The following is a 25,000-nucleotide window of genomic DNA, read 5'->3' as shown; positions in this document are numbered from 1 at the left end:
ACCGACTCACACAAACGAGTGGGCAGTCAGGAGAGGTAAAGTGACCACTTGACCATGTGCTGGAGGCCTAATGAGACACAGTATGACCACAAAGAGGTCATCAAGTCCTTCTCAGGGGTCAGTGTGAACACGGAGAGAGCTGCGTCCTGTTTCACTTCATTGTATTAAGTCATTATTAACGTCTTATTACAACTTTTTTTTTTTTTTACACACAGTATTAAATTATTACATCTTAAGTCGTTATTAACGTCTAATAATTACAACTTTAACAGGCAATATTACATCATTATTACGTCATTATTAAGCTACATTAAATCACTATTACAGTTTTAAAGCATTATTAACATCTTACAGACGGTATTAGGTTATTACACTGTATTAAGTCATTATGAACTTCTAATCATTTTTTAACGTGCAGTATTAAGCTATTAGAACACTGTAAGCCATTATTAGCACCTTATTACATCTTTATTAACATGTAGTATTAAGCCATTACCAATTCCTTATTATAACTAACACACAGTAGTCACTCATTAGGTCTAGGTTCATAAGTGCACATGTGCGCGCACACACACACACACACACACACACACAGAGCAGCATTGATGTGACATGAATCAGCTATTAAACATTTAAACATTGAGAAAAAAATCCATTACGCCTTTAAGGCATGTTCAGACTGGAGAGAGACGAGGATTTCATTCTGTTACTAATCTGAGAGACAGGAAATCACATGAACTGTAGCTCTATAACCTGCACCGTCAGCACACACACACACTCGTCTCAAACACACACACAGTGCACACTCGTCTCAAACACACACACAGTGCACACTCGTCTCAAACACACACACAGTGCACACTCGTCTCAAACACACACACAGTGCACACTCGTCTCAAACACACACACAGTGCACACTCGTCTCAAACACACACACAGTGCACACTCGTCTCAAACACACACACAGTGCACACTCGTCTCAAACACACACACAGTGCACACTCGTCTCAAACACACACGTCACACACACACACCTCAAACACACACAGTGCACACACGACTCAAACACACACGTCACACACACACACAGTGCACACACGACTCAAACACACACACAGTGTACACTCGTCTCAAACACACACGTCACACACACACACCTCAAACACACATCACATACAGTGCACACGCGTCTCAAACACACACGTCACACACGGTGCACACACGTCTCAAACACACACGTCACACACATGGTGCACACGCACACGTTTCACACATGGTCCACACGTCACATATACACAAACACACGTCACACACACACATCACACACAAACTGTGCACACACATCACACTCGGTTCACACACACACGTCACACTCACATGGTTCACACACACACACACGTCTCACCTTTCCCACTCACTTGAACAACATCAAAACATTTCATTTAAATAAAATATTATTAGTAACTCATTGTTATGACTTAGTAACTAACTCCTTATTAACATTACTTATGTCTTATTACAACTTTATTAACATGCAGTATTAAGTCATTATTACACTACATTAACTCATTATTAGTGCCTTGTTACAACTTTATCACGCAGTATCAGGTCATTATTAACTTATTACCCCTTTAACGGCATTTAGTCATTATCAACAGCTTATTATAACTATAAATACACAGTATTAAGTCATTATTAACTCCTTATTACAACTTTATTAACATAGATTAGTAATTCTTTATGACACAGTATCAAGCCATTATTAACTCCTTATTACCACTAGTGCAAATTTTTTTTCCCATAGACCGTTTAGATTTGTAGTCGGGTCAAAAAAGTAGTCGTCGTAGCCATGTCTTACCAAGAAAAACACAAACCAGCTTGGTAAGCACAGCTGGAGCTCCTGACCAAGAGAAATAACAGAGTGAATCAACCTGCATGTAAAAAAAAAGGACATTCTGGGCATCTGGCCCAAAATCTGGACATCATTTGTTTCGAAGTTTCTTGGATTGTTATTGAAAGAACATCCTCCAATTCTGTCCATTTCTGACTTATCTAATTAAGTCTCACTAGCAAACCACTGATCACATACAACATCCAGATGAATTATCTGTGTATTTATTCATAATCTAAATCCTGAAGCCAGCCATTAAAAACAAGAAGCAGCAGATCTGGACTCAGCATCCGTCTCGGAAACCTCAGAGTGCTGAAACTTTAGGGGGTTGAAAAGCTGTGAGAAAGTGAAGAGGAGAACTTGTTTGTTCTTTAGTTGGATTAAAAACAGTATATTTATTGAACAGCAGCCAAGTTCAGTCCTGCGTCTACTTGTCCAGAACAGCCTTTCTCTTTCCAGCGGTTTCTTCAAAACACTGCCAACTTTTTTTCTTTTTTTAGAAAAACAAACCCACAAATAACTTTCATTAAAATACCAAGAGCCAAAAAAACCACCAGTTTCTGTTTTTACTGAGAGCTGAAGTGGACGGTTCTGTTATAAGGTCGTTATTCTCAGTAATTTGTAACAACTAATCTTTATCTAAACTACACAGTTAGCAGGCTGTGATACTCAGACTGCTGTCTGAACTGGAAATTTTGGAAAAAGATCTGGAGGTCAGAACACAGAATGAGGTCAGTCAATAGAAATCCGAGCAAACTTGGAAAGCTGGAAAATTTCAGGCTACAGCTTCAGAAGCACAACCTTGAGAGAGCCAGCACAGATCTGACCTGAAGAACCATTATTCCATCCCTGACTACATAGTCGAGAAGATATCTGCCTTCTGACACCATCTCCACTGTGTTATAAGCAACAACTCCCTCCTTGACCACCCCTTTCTCCTGAGGGTCCAGAGAGCAGCTGAGCTCATTCCTGGCAGCCAAGCTCCAGCATTACGCTCCATTATACTCCATACTGGAGAAAAGAGCCCAGACCGGAGTCTTCCAGCACACAGACTGTTTACCAGCTGCTCTTGAAAACTGAAGAATGCTCTATTCACACAGCTGGATCCTGAATAAACTCTAACCTGGTCCAGGCTGTTCACTCTTAGTGCCACACTGACTACTGCTCATCTCATGGTTAGCTCTAACACACTCAGGGACAATCTTTTTGCAGGTTTCTGTCCCTTTAGGATTAGTGACAAAATTTATAAGGACATCTGACAAGGTTGGACAGGATTAGGAAGATCAGTACATCAGAGGGACAGCTCATGTTGGACGTTTGGGGGACAAAGTTTTAGATTAAGATGGTTTGGACATGTTCAGAGGAGGAAGAGTGAGTATATTGGTAGGAGAATGTTGGACATGGAGCTGCCAGGCAGGAGGCAAAGAGGAGGTATATGGATGTAATAAATGAGGAAGCTAGTGGGTGCAGGATGCAGAAGGTGTGTGGAGAGAAATGATTAACTGTGGGAATCATTTTGGCTTTAAGGGAAGAGGAGAAGCCAAAGGGAAAAGTCGACAGAAGAAGATTGTTGCCATTATACTGTGACTGTGTTTATTACACATTTACACATCTGAATGAACTCTAAACGCATCTCTTTGCATCCACTTTTATAGAGGGACGTGGTGGCTCAGCGGTCAAGGCACTGGGTCACTGATCAATAGGTCCAGGTTCAAGCCTCTAGGCTGCCAAGCTATCAACGTTGGGCCCTTGAGCAAGGCCCTTAACTCAGAACAGAACAGGAAAGAATCACAGCATTAAGTAATAGAATTGGAATAGAGTGGAATAGAATTCTGACCGCACCTGAATGATGAGACCAGGAGCCATGGTGGTCAGGTCCTCCTGCAGGGTGAGCTTCAGATTCTCATCAATCTGATCTTTAACACACACAGCATATATAACAGTATCATAAATCTGCACTTACATAATAATAATAACAAAAAAAAAAAAAAACCTCAATTTGATTAAAAATTATTACTACACAACCTACAGTACATCATTCTATCAGTGGTGGGCCGTCAGGGTCAGCAAGTCCTTCTCTGCTGGCCTAAACAGCAGTGATCTGAATCAATGACTTGCATTTTAATATATTTAATATATTTTTCCATGAATGTGTATTAAATTATTCCCAATAGTCTATTCTCTACATTTCATAGCTTTTCTCTCGGTTGCGCTGCTTCCAGTAGTGTATATTTATGATAAGATTATTTATCCAATCATATTTCAGCCAGTGGCTGACATCATGTGTTCCCAGAGTGAAAGAAATCTGTCTTAAGGCCTTCTGAATGGCTATAAAATTGTTACCTTAACCAATCAGATTTCGAGTTGGTGTCACTGGGGCCATCTAGCAGGCATACGATTACGTCAGCAATTTCCCGTCCTTTGATTGGATAATTGGAGCAGTCAGAGGCAGTGACCCGCCCATATACAGTGTTTCTATATTCGCTACATCTCATTTCGGATGCTGTGTCCTCCGGAGATTGCAGTTTGCTGCATATGTCATCAAGAATGTCTTTTTTTGAGAAAAGTAACCGTAATAAAATTGACTATTCCTTGTGAGGTGTGAAATACTGTAGACTAATTTCTTTTTTACTTTGTTATTTAACAGTTGATTAGTATCTATTGCCGTGGCGTCCAGGGGCGATTCTAAAATTTTCATTTAAGGGGAGCCCCCAATGAGGGTATAATAGTAAAAAATAAATAAATAAATAAATAAATAAAATAAAGGTTTGACTAACAGGGTAAGATGGTAAACTTATTGCAGCATTCCACTGTATTGCACAGATGTGTATAACATTTGAGTACTGAACAAGCCAAATACGAGTCTTCCTCGTATTCCACACACACGTCCTCTGATCCTCGCTCTGCGATGCCGCGGTCTGCGGATTGAAGAGCCGAAGTCTGCCACCATTTTCATGTGAAATTTAAAGGGGACTGAGGAGATCACCAATTTATGGAGAATCGCAGAATTTTAGGAGGGCTGAGTAGAAAATGGCCTAGCGACGCCCATGGTGGCGTCATAATGATGGTATAGAGGTGGATTAATTCAGGAAGGACACCAGTGAAGGCCTAGGTGTGAAATGCATGGCCTGCCACTGCATTCTAAGATGTAATTAAATTAAATCTATTATTATGGACAAAGAAAATGCTCCCAATTATAAATATAATATAATATAATATAATATAATATAATATAATATAATATAATATAATATAATATAATATAATATAATATAATATAATATAATATAATATAATAACATACTTATTAAAAAAAGTTCTATAATTGTGTATTTTTAAAAAAATAAACAAAAATATTTTTAAAAAAAATTAAAAGGGAGACACTGATGAATTATAATTATATAATATAATTATTTTTAAAAAATACAGAACTTCTTAATAATTATATTATAATTCATCACTGTTTTTTTCATATTTCTTTGTTTATTTTTTTAAAAAATACACAATTCTAGAACTTTTTTAATAAACAAGGAAATAAAAATAAATATTTTAAAATATTTAAACATGTATAGGTAGAGACTAATCACATCTCCTTAACACTAACAACAAGCCCTATTCAGACAGGATTAGCTTTCCATTTTCTGTAATTAATTAATTAACCTGATTAATTGCAGTATCTTGAATCTCTGCCTTGTATTTCAACCTTTAGCTCCAAATCTTCAGTAAAAACAAATCTTAAATAAATAAACGAGTTTATAGCTACATTCTCCACAGATGCTCATGTGACCTATCCATCAAGCATGGCCACTACAGAAAATGGAGGATGTGGGTGTGGTGCGGTTCATACCGAACAGTCCGATGTAGACCTCCTGAAGCGTGTGTACACTACAGAACTGGTTCAGCTCATGGTGCACCTTGTTGAAGATCAGAGATTTGTCGTAGTCCACAGTGTAGTTCCTCACGATGCCATAGACTGTACAGGAAGAAGAGAAGAGATAATATAGAAATATATATACACTGATCAGCCATAACATTATGACCACCTGCCTAATGTTGTCTCAGTCCTCCTTTTGCCATCAAAACTGCCCTGACCCATCGAGGCATGATGGACTCCACTAGATCCCTGAAGGTGTGCTGTGGTATCTAGCACCAAGATGTTAGCAGCAGATCCTTTAAGTCCTGAAAGTTGCCTCCATGGATTGGACTTGTTTGTCCAGCACATCCCACAGATGCTGGATTGGATTGAGATCATGGTGTCGTGTTCCCCAGGTAAGTGACGCACATGCACCTGGCCATCCATATGATGTTAAAGATTCATCAGACCAGGCCACCTTCTTCCATTGTTCCATGGTCCAGTTCTGATGCTCACGTGCCCATTGTTGGTGCTTTCAGTGGTGCACAGGGGTCAGCATGGGCACCCTGACCGGTCTGCGGCTATGATGCACTGTGTATTCTGACCCCTTTCTATCAGAACCAGCATTAACTTCTTCAGCAGTTTGATCAACAGTAGCTCGTCTGTTGGATCGGATCACACGGGCCAGCCTTCACTCCCCACGTGCATCAATGAGTCTTGACCGCCCATGACCCTGTCTCCGGTTCACCACTGTTCCTTCCTTGGACCACTTTTGATAGATACTGACCACTGCAGACCGGGAACACCCCACAAGAGCTGCAGTTTTGGAGATGCTCTGATCCAGTGGTCTAGCCATCACAATTTGGCCCTTTTGGTCAAAATCACTCAAATCCTTACACTTGTCCATTTTTCCTGCTTCTAACATCAACTTTGAGGACAAAATGTTGACTTGCTGCCTAATATATCCCACCCACTAACAGGTGCCATGATGAGGAGATACTCAGTCTTATTCACTTCACCTCTAGTGTACACACACTACTTGGAAATTTAAAACATCATCATGTTAAGGGAGCAATAATAGTGGCCTTCTTTAGTTACTTTAGTATCTAGAGCATCAGGAGATGACTCAAAAAAATCTTTCGTTCTTTTCAAGGTAAGACCTCATCTCATTATGCTGTGAACCACTCTTTTCATAAAACTGGCTTTAAACCTGAACAGAAAAAGGAATGGGAGGCTGCAGTGAACAAAAACGAGGAAACACACACACACACACACTCCTGGCAGATTTTACCCAAAATATCATTAATTATTAAGGACAGGTTTATCCTCTACAATGTGTTCTAAATTATTACACAAGTAACATTTCCATTGGATTTCACTTAAGAAAACATTTAGCTTTTAATTTTCCCATGAAGATTTTTGTTTGTTTTATTTCTCTTATCAGTTTAGATCACGGATATATTTATTTAACTGGGTTGTTAATCAGTTAGCCAGGTGACCTTAATTTGGAGTAAACCTTCTTAAAGAGGTTGTTCTATCATTTTAAGCAGGTCAGACAAATTATAAATGCTGTAGGGTGCCATTTTATGGAAAAACCCTGGGACTTGTTTATCAATCTTTTAAAAAAGCATAGCATTGACCCCAAGGGCCAATCAGAATGAGCCATTGACCAGTATAATCAGTGTCATGTCAACAATAAAGACCAATCAGAATTAGCCTTTGACCAGTATAACCAGTGTCATTTTAATCAAAGGACTAATCGGAATTTGCCATTGACCAGTATACCCGTAAAACTATTTACGGAACAAATTTGATTAATAAATGAGAGCTGAATACTGTGGATTTTTACTGTGGATTTTTTTTATTATCACTAATGTTTTAATTATAAGTCACGCTTAGACTTTTGTCCAGAATACTGTGGATTTTTTTTAACTATTATAGAAATGAAACCTGAGTGAATTTTACCAGCTGAAGGGATGAGGTAGTTGACCACTTCTATCCTGTCGAAGTAGATCATCACTCCACCACTGATAAAGACACAGCAAAAAAACCATGGATAGTTAGCATGGCCAGTTTCTGCTTTCATCTCACTTTTATTTGTTCTTTTGTTGCTTTTAATAATAGTAAAGTATGTTAAAACTTCTGGAAAGTCAAGTCATTTCCTTCTGATGTTTTCGTACCTTGTGCCACACGGGACATTCTTCACCTCATCTGTCTGGAGTGTGGTCTGTGAAAACAGAGAAATAAATACACACCTTAAAGCTGTTAATGAGAGAGATTTAACTATGATGGATTTATTTAGCTTTAATAAAGTCTCATATCAATCATTAAATAAAGGGTTAAAACAATATACTACACTGAACAGTGTGTGAGAATCACATGATTAAATCTGTGAGATGAAGTTCACCAAGATTCACGTAGAAAAGCGTGAGAAATCAGGAAATAAGGCACTTGTGCACTGCAAACCCCACATGGGGTCAGATACGGAGTATATAGCCTATATAGTGCACTACATGTCCACTATAGAGTCAGATAAAGAGTATACACCTGACCTAGTGCACTACATGTCCACTATAGAGTCAGATATAGAGTATACACCTGACCTAGTGCACTACATGTCCACTATAGAGTCAGATATAGAGTATACACCTGACCTAGTGCACTACATGTCCACTATAGAGTCAGATATAGAGTATACACCTGACCTAGTGCACTACATGTCCACTATAGAGTCAGATATAGAGTATACACCTGACCTAGTGCACTACATGTCCACTATAGAGTCAGATAGAGTATACACCTGACCTAGTGCACTACATGTCCACTACAGAGTCAGATATAGAGTATACACCTGACCTAGTGCACTACATGTCCACTACAGAGTCAGATATAGAGTATACACCTGACCTAGTGCACTACATGTCCACTACAGAGTCAGATATAGAGTATACACCTGACCTAGTGCACTACATGTCCACTACAGAGTCAGATATAGAGTATACACCTGACCTAGTGCACTACATGTCCACTATAGAGTCAGATATAGAGTATACACCTGACCTAGTGCACTACATGTCCACTACAGAGTCAGATATAGAGTATACACCTGACCTAGTGCACTACATGTCCACTACAGAGTCAGATATAGAGTATACACCTGACCTAGTGCACTACATGTCCACTACAGAGTCAGATATAGAGTATACACCTGACCTAGTGCACTACATGTCCACTATAGAGTCAGATACGTTGTATACAGCCTATATAGTGCATTACATGCCCACTACAGAGTTAGATACAGGGCATACACTCTATCTAGAGCACTAAATTTCCACTCTAAAGTAAGATATGGCATATACACCCTACCTAGTGCACTAGCGCATTAGGAGTTAGATATAGAGTATAGACCCTATATAGTGCACTGAATGTCCAACATGGAGTCCGATACAGAGTATACACCCAACCTAGTGAACTACATGTCCACTAGAGAGGCAGATTAAAAGTATAGACACTACCTAGTGCACTACAGGTCCACTACAGAGTTAGATACAGAGTATAAACCCTATCAAGTGTACTACATGTCCACTACAGGGTCAGATACAGAGTATACACCCTACACAGTGCACTACATGTACAATATGGAGACAGATATGAAGCATACACCCCATCTAGTGCACTAAATGTCCACCATAGAGTCAGATTAAAAGTATATACACTCTACCTAGTGCACTACATGTCCACTACAGAGTCAGATACAGAACATATATCTTATATAGTGCATTACTTGTCCACTATAAAATCAGATAGTGTATACACCCTACCTAGTGCACTACATGTCCACTACTGAGGACAAGAAGGAAAGAAGTAATCTTAGTTCATGTGGTTTATGTAAAAGAGGCGGGACCTAGAGGCACACATCTAACTCTGGTTCTTTAGTAACTCTGAACACATTAAAATATTCATGTCTCCTCTTCCCAGACTTTGTTCTACTTTCACTGAATCAGCTAAAAATAATGAAAGAAAATAGAAAGAAAAATGAGATGCAGTCACCACAGAAGACGAAAAATAGACCAGTTCTAAACACAAGCTGAAGAGCAAGACCACAAGAGAAAGAAGAAAACCCACACCATCATCACAGGGTGTGTGTGTTCGACTTCTTCTAACCTCAGGCCAGAGGTTCTCTTCCACTGTGTAACAGATCCCTGAAGCTTTTGGACGAGCCTGAAAGTGTGTACAGGGGTGTGTGGAAAGGTGTGTGTGTCTCACCTGTACAGACTTGTAGGTGGTGATGAAGGGCAGCATGAGGTGAAAACCTGGGCCGTTGGTGGACGTCAGCAGAGCTCCGCCTCTGTGAACCAAAACACACACATGTTAACTTCACACTCTTACACTCTGAAGCTGCTCCTGACAACCACATCTTTTATTTTAAAAAAATCTATCAGAACATTTTACAAGCAATACTACGGAATGCAAGTGCTTTTAAAAACCGCTGCCGGAGGTTGTGTGTGTTTCATCACAGTGGAGTTTCCAAAGCTGAACAATTGGTGGGGGATGAGTGCACCATATGTCCAGTGAGGAATCGACAGGACTAGGTACGCTGTATAACACATGGTCCCTAAACCCTGTGTAGTGTGCTACATGTTCATGAAGACTACATATGGTATACACACCCTTTACAGATTCAACACCCTTTCATAAACCCCATATACAGCCAGATATGGATTATACACCCTACCTAGTGCACCATTTGTCCAAAGAAGAGTCAGATTCAAAGTATATACCCTACTTAGTGCACTACATGTCCAGCATGGAGTCTGATACAGAGTATACTCACTATCTAGTGCACCATTTATCCAATATGGAGTCTGATACGGAGTATACACCCTACCTAGTGCACTACATGTCCACCATGGAGTGCGATATGGAGTATACACTACTAGTGCACTAGATAGGGTGCATACTGTGAAAAAGTTCAGAGATGATGTTCATCACACAGAGAATTGCCAATACAAGATGATTTATTGTAAAAACAAATAAAAATCAATCCTTGCATTTCTAGTGATTTATTAGAGGACTGTGCTGTTATGAGAAGAAACACAACATTGAGAAAATGTTTACATTCCAAACAAAGTGCTTTAGTTGGAATGATAAATTGTCAAAATGTTTAATATTAGCTGAAATGTTTGGGAATAAACAAAATAAAGGAAGGCAAAGAATTTTAAAAAAAGCACATCAAGTGTGTGTGTGGTCTTTAAATGTGTAAAAATGAGGTCTTTAATGTTTGTAAAAGAGTATAAGAATGTGTGTGAAGTCCTCTGCTGGACAATTACTAAACTACACTGTGATGTACACTACACGATATCTGCTTCATATAATCTACTAAAAGCTTAAAAAACTAATATTAATTTTAATGAAAGTGAATTTAAAGAATTAAATTAGTAGATGCAGCAGGAAATGAGGTGAAGTGAAGACAGAAGCTGAAATGTTTATCAAGTGATTAAAAATATATTCTATAATTAAGTCCACTAGAGGGCGCAGTATGTTCATTTCAGAGGAGTTTCTATGTAACAGCTGTAGAAGAGTGTGAGATTATCTGCTGCTCAGTGAGGTGGACAGTGAAGTGACCTGTAATACACAGCCGTGTGTCCTTCTTCGATCTTGTGAACGGATGAAAACAGTGCAGCTCCTCCGATGGCCAGGATCACTGACACCACTGCCCCGGCTGTCATCCTGACCTGCTGGGGGCGGAGAGACACTGATTCCACTGCACCACAGGTAGACTACTGTGGATATACAACGTCTGCACCATTGCACACTATACAGTGCACTACATGTACAGAATGGAGTTTGATACAGAGTATACACCCTACCTAGAGCACTACATGTCCATTATAGAGTCAGATATAATGTGTACACCCTACCTAGTGCACTACATGTCCACTACGGAGTCAGATATGACGCATGTACCCTACCTAGTGCACTACGTGTCCACTATAGAGTCAGATATGAAGTGTACACCCTACCTAGTGCACTGCATGCCCACTATAGAGTCAGATATGAGTAATCACCCTATCTAGTGTATTACATGTCTAATATGGAGTCAGATACAAAGTGTACACCCTACCTAATGCAGTACATGTCCACTTTGGAATCAGATATCAAGTATACACCCTACCAAGTGCACTACATGTCTACTACAGAGACAGATATAGAGTATACACCTGACCTAGTGCACTACATGTCCACTATAGAGTCTGATATGAAGTGTACACCTGACCTAGTGCACTAATTGTCTAATATGGAGTCAGATACAAAGTATACACCCTATCTAGTACACTACATGTGCACTATAGAGTCAGATACGAAGTATTCACCATACCTAATGCACTACATTTACAGAATTGAATCAGATATGGAGTATTCACCCTACCTGGTACACTACATGTCTACTATAGAGTCAGATATGAAGCACAGCCCCATGTGCAGTATAGAGCCAGATACAGACTATAGACCCTATGAAGTGCACTACATGTCCAGTACAGAGTTGTTTTGAACCCAAACCGGAAGTCTACTCCTCAGTTGGGCTTGGTCATTAACCCTAACTGTAAGAGACTCACCTTGATAACTGGTTTAACTAGCCAGCCTTTAAAACGTTAGCAGGTTGCTAGCTCGCCTGAGTCTCACAACTTAGAAACATTTCTTTCCCAAACATCTGGTGTTCGCTCCATGAAACCTTCCACACAGATTCAACACAGTTTCCGATGCTAATCCGCGCGTCATATGAAGCTAGCGGGAACAAAACACTGCACTTTACCTGTCCAAGTTAATTCAGATAATCCCGTTTAGACACCTGAGCGTCTCAAACTCTCAATAGCGTCACGACGCACAGTAACGTCCTCCGTCACCGGAAGTTCCCGCTGCTTCCTGCTTCTTCGTGCGCTTCCCGCCTTTTGTCGACAGATGACGCCAAAGCCAAAGCTAGCGCTAGCATAGTTCAGTTTCAGTCAGCTTTACTATATAAATGTAAATAATAATAATACCAGAAGTCCTATGGTGTTCTTTTAGCATTGGAGCTCTCACATGATTAAAGTTACATGTCCAGCATGGTGTCTGATACAGAGTATACACCCTGTCTAGTGCACTTAATGTGCAGAATGGAATCAGATACAGAGTATACACCCTATCTAGTGCACTTAATGTGCAGAATGGAATCAGATACAGAGTATACACCCTATCTAGTGCACTACATGTGCAGAATGGAATCAGATACAGAGTATACACCCTGTCTAGTGCACTTAATGTGCAGAATGGAATCAGATACAGAGTATACACCCTATCTAGTGCACTTAATGTGCAGAATGGAATCAGATACAGAGTATACGCCCTATCTAGTGCACTACATGTGCAGAATGGAATCAGATACAGAGTATACACCCTGTCTAGTGCACTTAATGTGCAGAATGGAATCAGATACAGAGTATACGCCCTATCTAGTGCACTTAATGTGCAGAATGGAATCAGATACAGAGTATACGCCCTATCTAGTGCACTACATGTGCAGAATGGAATCAGATACAGAGTATACACCCTGTCTAGTGCACTACATGTGCAGAATGGAATCAGATACAGAGTATACACCCTATCTAGTGCACTTAATGTGCAGAATGGAATCAGATACAGAGTATACACCCTATCTAGTGCACTACATGTGCAGAATGGAATCAGATACAGAGTATACACCCTATCTAGTGCACTACATGTGCAGAATGGAATCAGATACAGAGTATACACCCTATCTAGTGCACTTAATGTGCAGAATGGAATCAGATACAGAGTATACACCCTATCTAGTGCACTACATGTGCAGAATGGAATCAGATACAGAGTATACACCCTATCTAGTGCACTTAATGTGCAGAATGGAATCAGATACAGAGTATACGCCCTATCTAGTGCACTTAATGTGCAGAATGGAATCAGATACAGAGTATACGCCCTATCTAGTGCACTACATGTGCAGAATGGAGTATTAAATGGAGGATTAAAGTTGTGTGCTATATATTAATAATGATAATATATTAAGGATCCAGGAATTCACAATAAAAAAATGTATTATTTAAAGCCCAAATTACAGTCAGTGCATGTAAAAGTGCCATAGTCTATATATTTTTAATTTTTTACTAGTATAAGTAATTTATAAAATTGGGTACCTAAAACAATTGTATAATGAGGATGACAAAAAACAGTCTGGAAACAGTTTTTTTTTTTGTTCGTGTCAGTCATTTTATAGCCACGCCCCTAGTGCCTCTTTGCATTAACGTCAATAGAGTCGTAACTCAGCTTTCAAGCAGTCGAACATCCGAACACGCATGAACGCTATTGTCATATGCTAATGCTAACTCTAATTGAACCACCATAAGTTTCGGGGGCCGGGATTTGTCTACATGATTGGAAATGGTCTGTCAGAAAACACTTCAATCCAATCCTGAGAAGCCCCACCTTCCAAATATGCAAAATGGTGGCAAAAAGCTAACAGTACCCCAGAACAAAATTCCATCAAAATTTGGAAAATGTACTCAATGTTTATTTTATTAGACATACAGAAACATACAGTTCTGTTTTATATCATAAGCATGTCGTGCCAGGGGTATCATAAAAGTGTATTTTGGTGACTAAATCTAAATCTAAGTCTAGTCTCCTTGAACCAGAGAGAAAGTCGTATTATGCGAAAGCTCCACCACACAAGTGGCCTACATTCCTACCAACCTGGAATGAGTTGAACTGCCTACAGCGTTGGCTGTGTTTCCATCGTAAAGTTTAACCTCCCTCAACCTGACTACAGGGGAAACATGAGAACCCTGCATGACCTGCTCTTTGGCGCCATGGTGGTAAATTTATGTTGAGCACCTTTAAACAAAGCAGGAAAGAGAGAAGAAGAGAGGGAGGGAGAGAGAGGGAGAGAGAGAGAAGACTTGGCGGAACACAATGAGAGAAAAGAAGTTTGTCAGAGTTCATTAAGTATCAGGGGAAGATCTGCAGGGCTGGCAAGGCGAGGCGCGCCGGGGGCCGGGTGCCATTAATCACGTCTGACAGCGAAGCGGGCACGCAGAGACGCTGCTCGTGATTACAGAGAAGGGTCCTGACCGAATCGGTCGGTTTGCCCAACAGAAACCCGAGACGAGGAGGCAAGAAAGCGGAACCAAAGAGCTCTCGACCTGCATTACTCTCATTGGCCCCTGTTTTTTCACGCCGAGACCCCTTTCCTGTTTTGAAACAATCACAGCCACGTGGGAGTGAACGAGCTGAGGTGATGAGTTGCCAATGCAAGGTCACTCTGCTCTTGAGCACTAGCCTTTATGTTTAAGGATTTGGTAACTGGCACAGTCACGTCAAATCTAAAGGAAAAATTGAAAACAGGTTAAAATCGAGTCCTGTGTTCATTCCCGTGTACGAGACTTGACTTGACAGAAGTAAAATATATGAAAGAGCTGACCGCCTTTATGAGCTTTACGACGCTAGGTTGACGTTTTTCAACATAAATAAAACTAAATGCAGTTAAAGGTCAGCGCTAAGCGTGATTCCAGTCCAAGACATGTGAGGAAAATGTCAGTAAGCCAATCAACTTTAACTGGTTTCCATGGTCACTCTGCCTGTATATTGTCCTTTGACTAGTTCAACCTAACTAAATTATTAGCCTAATTTCCACTTAAATAGCATCGAGGAGTCTTTTTTTTCCCATTAATTACAGATAAAACTGGGGTAAATGTTATTCCCAGATATACCCAGTTATGTTGTGTCCTGTACAACTTTGCCTTTACAGTCTGCTTATTAACAGCATGTTTTCAGTCAAATACCAGAATAAAGTCATTTCCTTTTTATTTAAGAATAAAGCTGAGGTAAATATTGATATTTCCATGGTCATTTTGTCTTTACCCTGTCTGTTTAAAACACCTTCAGTTACATGCTAGTGAGTAATCTGGTTCAGTCAAATGCTAACAAAACAACGCTGAGGTAAACGTCAATATTCCTAACGGTTTCATGTCTTTTTCACTGTCTCTATGTCTTTAGTCTGTCTGTATCAAGCATTAGTGCTAGTGAGTTAAACGATTATTCATCTTTTAATCATCATCTATTTAAAAGCCCCGGAAATTTTCACACAGTTCAGATTTTACGATTGGTTTTCTCAACATTTCTCAACAGCTCTTTTAGCACTCAGTGCTAAGTGTGATTGCTTTGTAATTTTAGTCATACCATCTTTTCTTAATACCAATAAAACTGAGGTAAATGTTATTCCCAGATATACCCAGTCATGTTGGGTTGTACTCTGTGTCACTTTGCCTTTAAATTCTGTGTATTAGCAGCATGTTTTCACTCAAATACCAGAATAAAGTCATTTCTTTGTTATTTAAGAATAAAACTGAGGTAAATATTGATATTATCATTTGGTTTTTTTTTGTTTCCACGGCCTCTTTGTCTCATTATAAAACATCTACAGTCACATGCTAGTGAATAATCTGGTTCAGTCAAATACCAGCAAAACAAATCTTTGGTAAACGTCAATATTCATCTTGTTCATCTCTTTTTCTCCGTCTCCGTGTCTTTAGCCTGTCTGTATCAAGCATTAGCAGTAAAGTGCTAGCGAGTAATCATTTATTAATCCTTCATCAGCTATTTAAAAGTACCAGAAATTTTCACAGAGTTCATGATGTTTAACAGTAAAATTTCTCAACATGTCAGTTCTTTTAGCGCTCAATGCTAAGTTTGATCGCTGTGTAATACCATCTTTTCTTAATACCAATTAAAACTGAGGTAAATGTTGATATACCTGCTAGTTTTGTCTGGTTTTGTGCTTTCACGTTGTCTTTAAACTGGACACAAAAGCTACACGTTAGCTAGCCTTTAATTTTTTTTAATAGCATGTTCACTGTTTATAGTTCAAGAACTCTGAGCTAATTTGAGTCCAATCATAAAACTACTTTTGAGTTACAGATTCATGTCTAAAGGGCGTGTTTTTGACTTCATATACGGTCTCAGAGACACGCCCATCTGTCTCACACACAGACACGCCCACTGGCCTGACAGACCTTCACGGCTGCTGTGGTTCCCTGTGAGAGATCCGTCTCTCTCAGACAGCTCATGTGGAGAATAAATAGGACTGAGAGCGACAGGCGAGAGGGGGACGAGAGAGCTTTAGCGACACTGATGTGTGTGTGTGTGTGTGTGTGAGAGAGAGAAAGAAGGAGGGGCGGAGCTGAGTGACGGCCGGAGATGGAAGCCTGTGTTAAGTGCCGCTCTTGAAGGCACGTCGGGCCTCATTAGATGTCAGATGTAACAATACTGAACTGGCAGCGAGGACTGCTGCGAGTCTCACAGCCATAAATCACACACTGACAGCAGGCTGACACACACACACACACACACACACACACGCCTCTGTGTTTTGGCTTTCACAGCATCCACAGATTCCCAAATTAAAAGACCGCCAGCATGATGACATTCTTCGTAATCTCTTTTGTATGTCTTTGTGTGTGTGTGTGTGTATGTGTGTGTGTGTATCCTTTTTTAGACCGACAGGATTCCGTGGATCAAAAAAGGGTGGAGTTTAGATTAGATTTAATCAGCCAATCCCAAACCTGATGGAACAATAGCGTAACAGCTTAGCTACATTAACTACGCCACGCTAACGAACAAAACAGCCTTTATTTGTCACATATACATTACAGCACAGTGAAATTCTTTCTTCGCATATCCCATCCTTGGAGGTTGGGGTCAGAGCGCAGGGTCAGCCATGATACGGCGCCCCTGGAGCAGAGAGGGTTAAGGGCCTTGGTCAAGGGCCCAACAGTGGCAACTTGGCGGTGCTGGGGCTTGAACCCCTGATCTTCCGGTCAACGACCCAGAGCCTTAACCACTTGAGCCACCACTGCCCAACTGCCCACGGTGCTAACATTAGCCTAGCTAACAATACCATAAGCGTTCTGCTAAAGTTCGGTACAAACCAGTAGTCAAAGCTAGCGAAGGACCCAATTTTGTTAGCTAAGCGTTAATGAACTAGAATTATTTTGAAATTTGAACTAGTTTGATTAATTTGAACTTTTAGTATTACAATTAATGCTAACGCTAACGTCATTTAATTGTAGCAGCTACATTCTCAGAATTCGAGGCACTAAAACATTTGTTGTTGTGCTGTGTATAGTCACTAAATTTATTCTTAACTAGAAAATGTAAATGCTATATTAAAACTAGCATTCAGCTGCTACTGGCTAGTTATAATGAAGGCCTTTTAGTGGTGTAAATTAGCTAAATATAAACAGCTAGCTTGTTAATGAGGTAATGAGTATAGCTAGCTGGATGTACACTGAGGAGCAGCTAAATAGTTAGAAAGACTGATACACTAGTTAAAAATGTGATGTTAAAAAATGTTAATGGTAAACCAATGCTAGTTTTCTGGCGTTAGCTTGGTGTGTCAAAGCCCTACACCCCTGTGTGTGAGAGAGGATGATTGAGAGGGTGTGTGTGTGTGTGTGAGAGAGAGAGAGAGAGAGAGAGAGAGAGAAAGAGTATGATTAAGTGTGTGTGTGTGTGTGTGTGTGTGTGTGTAAGAGAGAATGATTGAGTGTGTGTGTGTGTTACCAGACAGGCCGATAGGAGCTGTCCTTGGACAGCATTAGATAAACACTCCGTCCTCTCCTCCTTAACGCTCGGCCCATCTAACATCCTCCATATGGGACAACATCCTCCTGCTTTGTGCGTCATGTGTGGGAGTGTGTGTGTGTGTGTGTGTGTGTGACAGAGAATGGGAGTATGTGGTATGGGCTGTTCCTCCATAATGCCATTAGAGAAGTGTGTTTGAAAAGCTCTGAAACATAGCTGCCTATTTGACAGAACGTGTGTGTGTGTGTGTGTGTGTGTGTGTGTGTAGGAACAGATGATGATGGTAATGATGAGGAGGCAGAGGAAAAATCTTAGACCCCCTACGCTCACATGAGCCAAGAAAAGAAACAGATCCAGTCGCTGGAGGGAGGGCGAGCGACATAGACATGGAGTCAGAGAGAGAGAGAGAGAGAGAGAGAGCGAGAGAGAGAGAGAGAGAGAGAGAGAGAGAGAGAGAGAGAAGTCTGTTAAAATTATAAAGTTATTAATCACACAGTAGTGTGTGTGTGTATGTGTGTGTGTGTGTGTGTGTGTGTGTGTTTAGGGATCATGTTTTTTTTTCCAAATGAAAAAAAAGAAAAATGTACAGTACTATCCTGAATCTACTGTATATAATGTACATTATGCTAGTAAGCTAGCTAACTAAAATAACATGCTACAAACTAGCTAACATTATGCTAACTACTGTAATGTACAATGAAAACCTTCAGCCAAGTTTGCTAGTATGCTAACTGAAGTTAAAACATATTGTTATTGTACTGTTCAGTCCTCAAAGATAAGGCTAACAACTATAATCAAAGATAGTAGCTAAGTCAGCTAGTTAACATTCGCCTAACTGTTGTGTATACTGTGTGAGTTTATGTAGCAAGCTAGATAACACTAGTCTAACTATTGTGCATACTGTGTGAGATTATGTAGCGAGCTAGCTAGCATTAAGTGAACTTCAATCCTGAGGTAAAGGAACAGAACCTACAAGGAAGCTAACTTAAGAGTTGAAAAAGTTTCTTAAAAGCTAACTAGCATTGGGCTAATTACTATAATACACAACCAAATCTAGTAGCCAAATTTGCTAACAAACTAACTAAAGGGCTTTTTGAAAGCTAGCTAATGTTAGGCTAACTACTATAATATGTGATGAAAACTAGTACTGAAGTTTCCTAGCAAGCTAGTCAAAATGAGCTCCAAGTTAGCTAATATTAGGCTAAGTAACCTAATGTCAATTTGGCTGCTAGCTAACATTATTATAGTTGAGAAGATCTCCACATGCTAGCTGAAGTTAGCATAGCTACCATAACAATAATAATCAAAACAGGTTGCCATGTTGGCTAACTTTATATTCAGTCAGAAATCTATTTTAAAAGCTAGCTAACTTTATGCTAACTATAATGAAAAAACAGCACAGGAGTTCACTAGACTACTTTTTATTAGCGTTTATTAGCGAGCTAGCTAACGGTAAGATAATCCACAGCAGCAGGATTATTTTATCTTCTCTTTAAATCCGCTGCACTGCGTTAGCAAAGAGATTCAGAGAGACGCTTAATGATCCTGCGCTTCTTACCCAGCTAATACATCTAACCAGCTACAGTGTGTGTGTGTGTGTGTGTGATGGTGCTCTTTAAGTAAAGGTCAGCAGTAGTGAGAAAGCGGCGTATCAGCACTTTAGCAGTGGCTAGAGGACAATCAATCACTACAGAGGTCAGCCTTATTGGTGCACACACACACACACACACACTCACTCATCTGCACAAACATACACACTCTCATATACACACACATTCATACACACACATACACACACTCATCTACACACACACATATACACACACATTCATACACACATACACACACTCATCTACACACACATTCATATACACACCCTTACTCATACACACACACATACACACACAGTCATCTACACAAAATATGCATTCATACAGACACACACACTCACACTCATATACACAAAAATACACATTCATACACACACACTGTAATTTTCACCTTCTCTCTTTATCTTTAGTCTCTCTCTCTCTCTATTGTTTTTTAGCTTTTCTTTTCTCTCTCCTTCTGTGACTTTGTGACTCTGGGTAACTTTTACTTTCTTCTTTATCTGTCTGTCTCAATCAATCTGTCTTTTTTTCTCTCTATCAATCTCTCTCTATGCCTGTGTGTCTCTTTTCTTCCTTTATCTGTCTGTCTTTATGTGTATTTCTCTCTCTCTCTCTCTTACACTCCATCTTTTTTACTCTCTCTCACTTTCTCACTCTCTATACCTTCTTTTATTCTTTTTTCTTACACTTCTCTCTTTGTGTAAATGTTACTTTCTTTTTTTCTGCCATATTTCTTTAGCTGCCTTCTTCCCTCCGTCTTTCTCTCTCTCTCTCTTTCTTTGTCTTTCTATCAGTCTGTCTCTTACCTTTTCTCTCTTCCTTTGTGACTTTTATACTCTAATGTCTAATTTTTTTCTCTCTTTCTTGTTCTGTCTTGTCGTTTTCTGCTCTCTCTCTCTCTCTCTCTCTCTCTCTCGCTCTCTTGGCCATGCTCTGTTTTTTCTCTCCCCCTCCTTCCCGTAACCTCTGCGTGGCCTCCGAGCAGCTCTGCCATAAATCAGTCCTAAGATCATGTCTGCCAGTTAGACTAAACAGGAGCATTTGTGAGGATTTGCTCGCGCTCATTAATCATCCTGACAGTTTGAAAAACACATTTCTCCTTTAATGACTGTATTTGGATAATCAGGCCTCCTTCCCCTCCCTCCCTCTCTCTCACTCCCTCCCTCCCTCTCTCCCTCCTTCCTTCTCTCCCTCCTTCCTCTTTTCCCTCTCTGCAGCAGTTTTCAGTGACAGCTGGCTTTGGTTTATGGCCGAGTCATGAGAGAGAGAGAGTGAAAGAGAGAGAGAGAGACAGAGAGTGAGACAGTGTGATAGAGAGAAAGTGAAAGAGAGACAGAGAGAGAGTGTGAGACAGTGTGTGAGAGAGAGTGAGTAAGAGATGGAGAGAGTGTGAGAGAGAGTGAGACTGTGTGTGTGTGAGAGAGAGAGAGGGAGTGAGTAAGAGAGCGAGAGTGAGACAGTGTGTGAGAGAGAGAGTATGAGAGAGAGAGAGTGAGACAGTGTGAGAGAGAGAGTGAGACAGTGTGTGAGAGAGAGAGTGAGACAGTGTGAGAGAGTGAGACAGTGTGTGTGAGAGAGAGAGAGAGAGAGAGAGAGACAGTGTGAGAGAGAGAGTGAGACAATGTGTGAGAGAGAGAGTGTGAGACAGTGTGAGAGAGAGAGTGAGACAGTGTGTGAGAGAGAGAGTGAGACAGTGTGAGAGAGACAGTGAGACAGTGTGAGAGAGAGTGAGACAGTGTGTGTGTGTGAGAGAGAGAGAGAGAGAGAGAGAGAGAGAGAGTGAGACAGTGTGAGAGAGACAGTGAGACAGTGTGAGAGAGAGAGTGAGACAGTGTGTGAGAGAGAGAGTGAGACAGTGTGAGAGAGTGAGACAGTGTGTGAGAGTGAGACAGTGTGTGAGAGAGAGAGAGAGAGAGTGAGACAGTGTGAGAGAGAGAGTGAGACAGTGTGTGAGAGAGAGAGTGAGACAGTGTGAGAGAGAGAGTGTGAGAGAGAAAGAGTTCTTTGAGTTCTCTCAGTTCTCTGAGTTGTTTTGGCTCTCTGAGTTCTCTCTGTTCTCAGAGTTCTTTTGGTTCTCTGAGTTCTCTCTGTTCTCTGAGTTCTCTTGGTTCTCTGAATTCTCTGAGTTCTCTCGGTTCTCAGAGTTATCTCGGTTCTCTGAGTTCTCTTGGTTCTCTGAGTTCTCTCGGTTCTCTTGGTTCTCTGAGTTCTCTCGGTTCTCTTGGTTCTCTGAGTTCTCTCGTTTCTCTGAGTTCTTTTGGCTCTCTTAGTTCTCTCAGTTCTCTCAGCTCTCTGAGTTCTCTCGGTTCTCTGAGTTCTCTCGGTTCTCTGAGTTCTCTTGGCTCTCTGGGTTCTCTGAGTTCTCTGAGTTCTCTTGGTACTCTGAATTCTCTCGGTTCTCCGTGTTCTCTGAGTTCTCTCGGCTCTCTGAGTTCTCTCGGCTCTCTGAGTTCTCTGAGTTCTCTTGGCTCTCTGAGTTCTCTGAGTTCTCTTGGCTCTCTGAGATCTCTGAGTTCTCTTGGCTCTCTGAGTTCTCTCGGTTCTCTGAGTTCTCTTGGTTCTCTGAGTTCTCTGAGTTCTCTCGGCTCTCTGAGTTCTCTGAGTTCTCTTGGCTCTCTGAGTTCTCTCGGTTCTCTGAGTTCTCTCGGCTCTCTGAGTTCTCTGAGTTCTCTCGGCTCTCTGAGTTCTCTGAGTTCTCTTGGCTCTCTGAGTTCTCTTGGCTCTCTGAGTTCTCTCGGTTCTCTGAGTTCTCTCGGCTCTCTGAGTTCTCTGAGTTCTCTTGGCTCTCTGAGTTCTCTGAGTTCTCTTGGCTCTCTGAGTTCTCTCGGCTCTCTGAGTTCTCTGAGTTCTCTTGGCTCTCTGAGTTCTCTCAGTTCTCTGAGTTCTCTCGGCTCTCTGAGTTCTCTGAGTTCTCTCGGCTCTCTGAGATCTCTGAGTTCTCTTGGCTCTCTGAGTTCTCTCGGTTCTCTGAGTTCTCTCGGCTCTCTGAGTTTTCTGAGTTCTCTTGGCTCTCTGAGTTCTCTCAGTTCTCTGAGTTCTCTCGGCTCTCTGAGTTCTCTGAGTTCTCTCAGTTCTCTGAGTTGTCTGAGTTCTCTCAGTTCTCTGAGTTGTCTGAGTTCTCTCAGTTCTCTGAGTTGTCTGAGTTCTCTCAGTTCTCATGTGTCTTGGTCTCATGTCACTCTGTGTAGAGATACACTGCAGGGTCAGTAGAGGAGAGGGAAGGACACTGGGGTATTTGAGGGGTTAAAGGAAATATAGCTTGGTGTTGACAGCAGCACTTTCATCTCTCAGGCTTTCATTAGAGGAGACGTGACAGATTTCTGAAGCTGTCTCACACCACTGTGTGTCTCACCTCCACATTCCACTTGTCACTGTCTCACACCACTGTGTGTCTCACCTCCACATTCCACTTGTCACTGTCTCACACCACTGTGTGTCTCACCTCCACATTCCATTTGTCACTGTCTCACACCACTGTGTGTCTCACCTCCACACTCAACCTGCCGCTGTCTCACACCGCTGTGTGTCTCACCTCCACATTCCACTTGTCACTGTCTCACACCACTGTGTGTCTCACCTCCACACTCAACCTGCCGCTGTCTCACACCGCTGTGTGTCTCACCTACACACTCAACCTGTCGCTGTCTCACACCACTGTGTGTCTCACCTCCACATTCCACTTGTCACTGTCTCACACCACTGTGTGTCTCACCTCCACACTCAACCTGTCGCTGTCTCACACCACTGTGTGTCTCACCTCCACACTCAACCTGTCACTGTCTCACACCACTGTGTGTCTCACCTCCACACTCAACCTGTCGCTGTCTCACACCACTGTGTGTCTCACCTCCACACTCAACCTGTCGCTGTCTCACACCACTGTGTGTCTCACCTCCACACTCAACCTGTCGCTGTCTCACACCACTGTGTGTCTCACCTCCACACTCAACCTGTTGCTGTCTCACACCACTGTGTGTCTCACCTCCACACTCAACCTGTCGCTGTCTCACACCACTGTGTGTCTCACCTCCACACTCAACCTGCCGCTGTCTCACACCACTGTGTGTCTCACCTCCACACTCAACCTGTCGCTGTCTCACACCGCTGTGTGTCTCACCTCCACACTCAACCTGTCGCTGTCTCACACCGCTGTGTGTCTCACCTCCACACTCAACCTGTCGCTGTCTCACACCGCTGTGTGTCTCACCTCCACACTCAACCTGCCGCTGTCTCACACCGCTGTGTGTCTCACCTCCACACTCAACCTGCCGCTGTCTCACACCGCTGTGTGTCTCACCTCCACACTCAACCTGCCGCTGTCTCACACCGCTGTGTGTCTCACCTCCACACTCAACCTGCCGCTGTCTCACACCGCTGTGTGTCTCACCTCCACACTCAACCTATCGCTGTCTCACACCGCTGTGTGTCTCACCTCCACACTCAACCTGTCACTGTCTCACACCACTGTGTGTCTCACCTCCACACTCAACCTGTCACTGTCTCACACCACTGTGTGTCTCACCTCCACACTCAACCTGTCGCTGTCTCACACCACTGTGTGTCTCACCTCCACACTCAACCTGCCGTTGTCTCACACCGCTGTGTGTCTCACCTCCACACTCAACCTGCCGTTGTCTCACACCACTGTGTGTCTCACCTCCACACTCAACCTGCCGTTGTCTCACACCACTGTGTGTCTCACCTCCACACTCAACCTGCCGTTGTCTCACACCGCTGTGTGTCTCACCTCCACACTCAACCTGTCGCTGTCTCACACCACTGTGTGTCTCACCTCCACACTCAACCTGCCGTTGTCTCACACCACTGTGTGTCTCACCTCCACACTCAACCTGCCGTTGTCTCACACCACTGTGTGTCTCACCTCCACACTCAACCTGTTGCTGTCTCACACCACTGTGTGTCTCACCTCCACACTCAACCTGTCGCTGTCTCACACCACTGTGTGTCTCACCTCCACACTCAACCTGTTGC

At 41.7% G+C, this 25,000-nt stretch overlaps 1 protein-coding gene across 4 annotated transcripts in view; it reads right to left on the bottom strand.

The window, feature by feature from the left end:
- Positions 1-12,678, bottom strand: part of erlin2 (ER lipid raft associated 2) — a 21,107-nt gene extending 8,429 nt beyond the window's left edge. Inside the window, exons 1-7 of one of the 4 annotated variants that reach the window (XR_009203121.1) lie at positions 12,559-12,607; positions 11,370-11,479; positions 10,011-10,092; positions 7,925-7,971; positions 7,710-7,771; positions 5,739-5,864; positions 3,734-3,807 (exon numbers count right to left, since the gene is read on the bottom strand). Coding sequence is in view for 3 of the 4 variants with exons in the window: in XM_058374733.1 (XP_058230716.1) it covers positions 3,734-3,807; positions 5,739-5,864; positions 7,710-7,771; positions 7,925-7,971; positions 10,011-10,092; positions 11,370-11,473 (495 nt within the window). In the remaining variant the exon portion in view is untranslated. Of the gene's footprint in view, positions 1-3,733; positions 3,808-5,738; positions 5,865-7,709; positions 7,772-7,924; positions 7,972-10,010; positions 10,093-11,369; positions 11,483-12,361; positions 12,518-12,558 lie in introns of those variants that run through there. The other 3 variants (XM_058374733.1, XM_058374734.1, XM_058374735.1) reach the window with 3 other exon arrangements.
- Between the last annotated feature and the right edge of the window lie 12,322 nt (positions 12,679-25,000).

This window comes from Hemibagrus wyckioides, linkage group LG22, assembly GCF_019097595.1.
Source record: "Hemibagrus wyckioides isolate EC202008001 linkage group LG22, SWU_Hwy_1.0, whole genome shotgun sequence".
In the NCBI taxonomy this organism is placed as follows: domain Eukaryota; kingdom Metazoa; phylum Chordata; class Actinopteri; order Siluriformes; family Bagridae; genus Hemibagrus; species Hemibagrus wyckioides.
The sequence above is the reverse complement of the archived record's forward strand: the minus strand, read 5'-3'. Positions and strand labels throughout refer to the sequence as shown.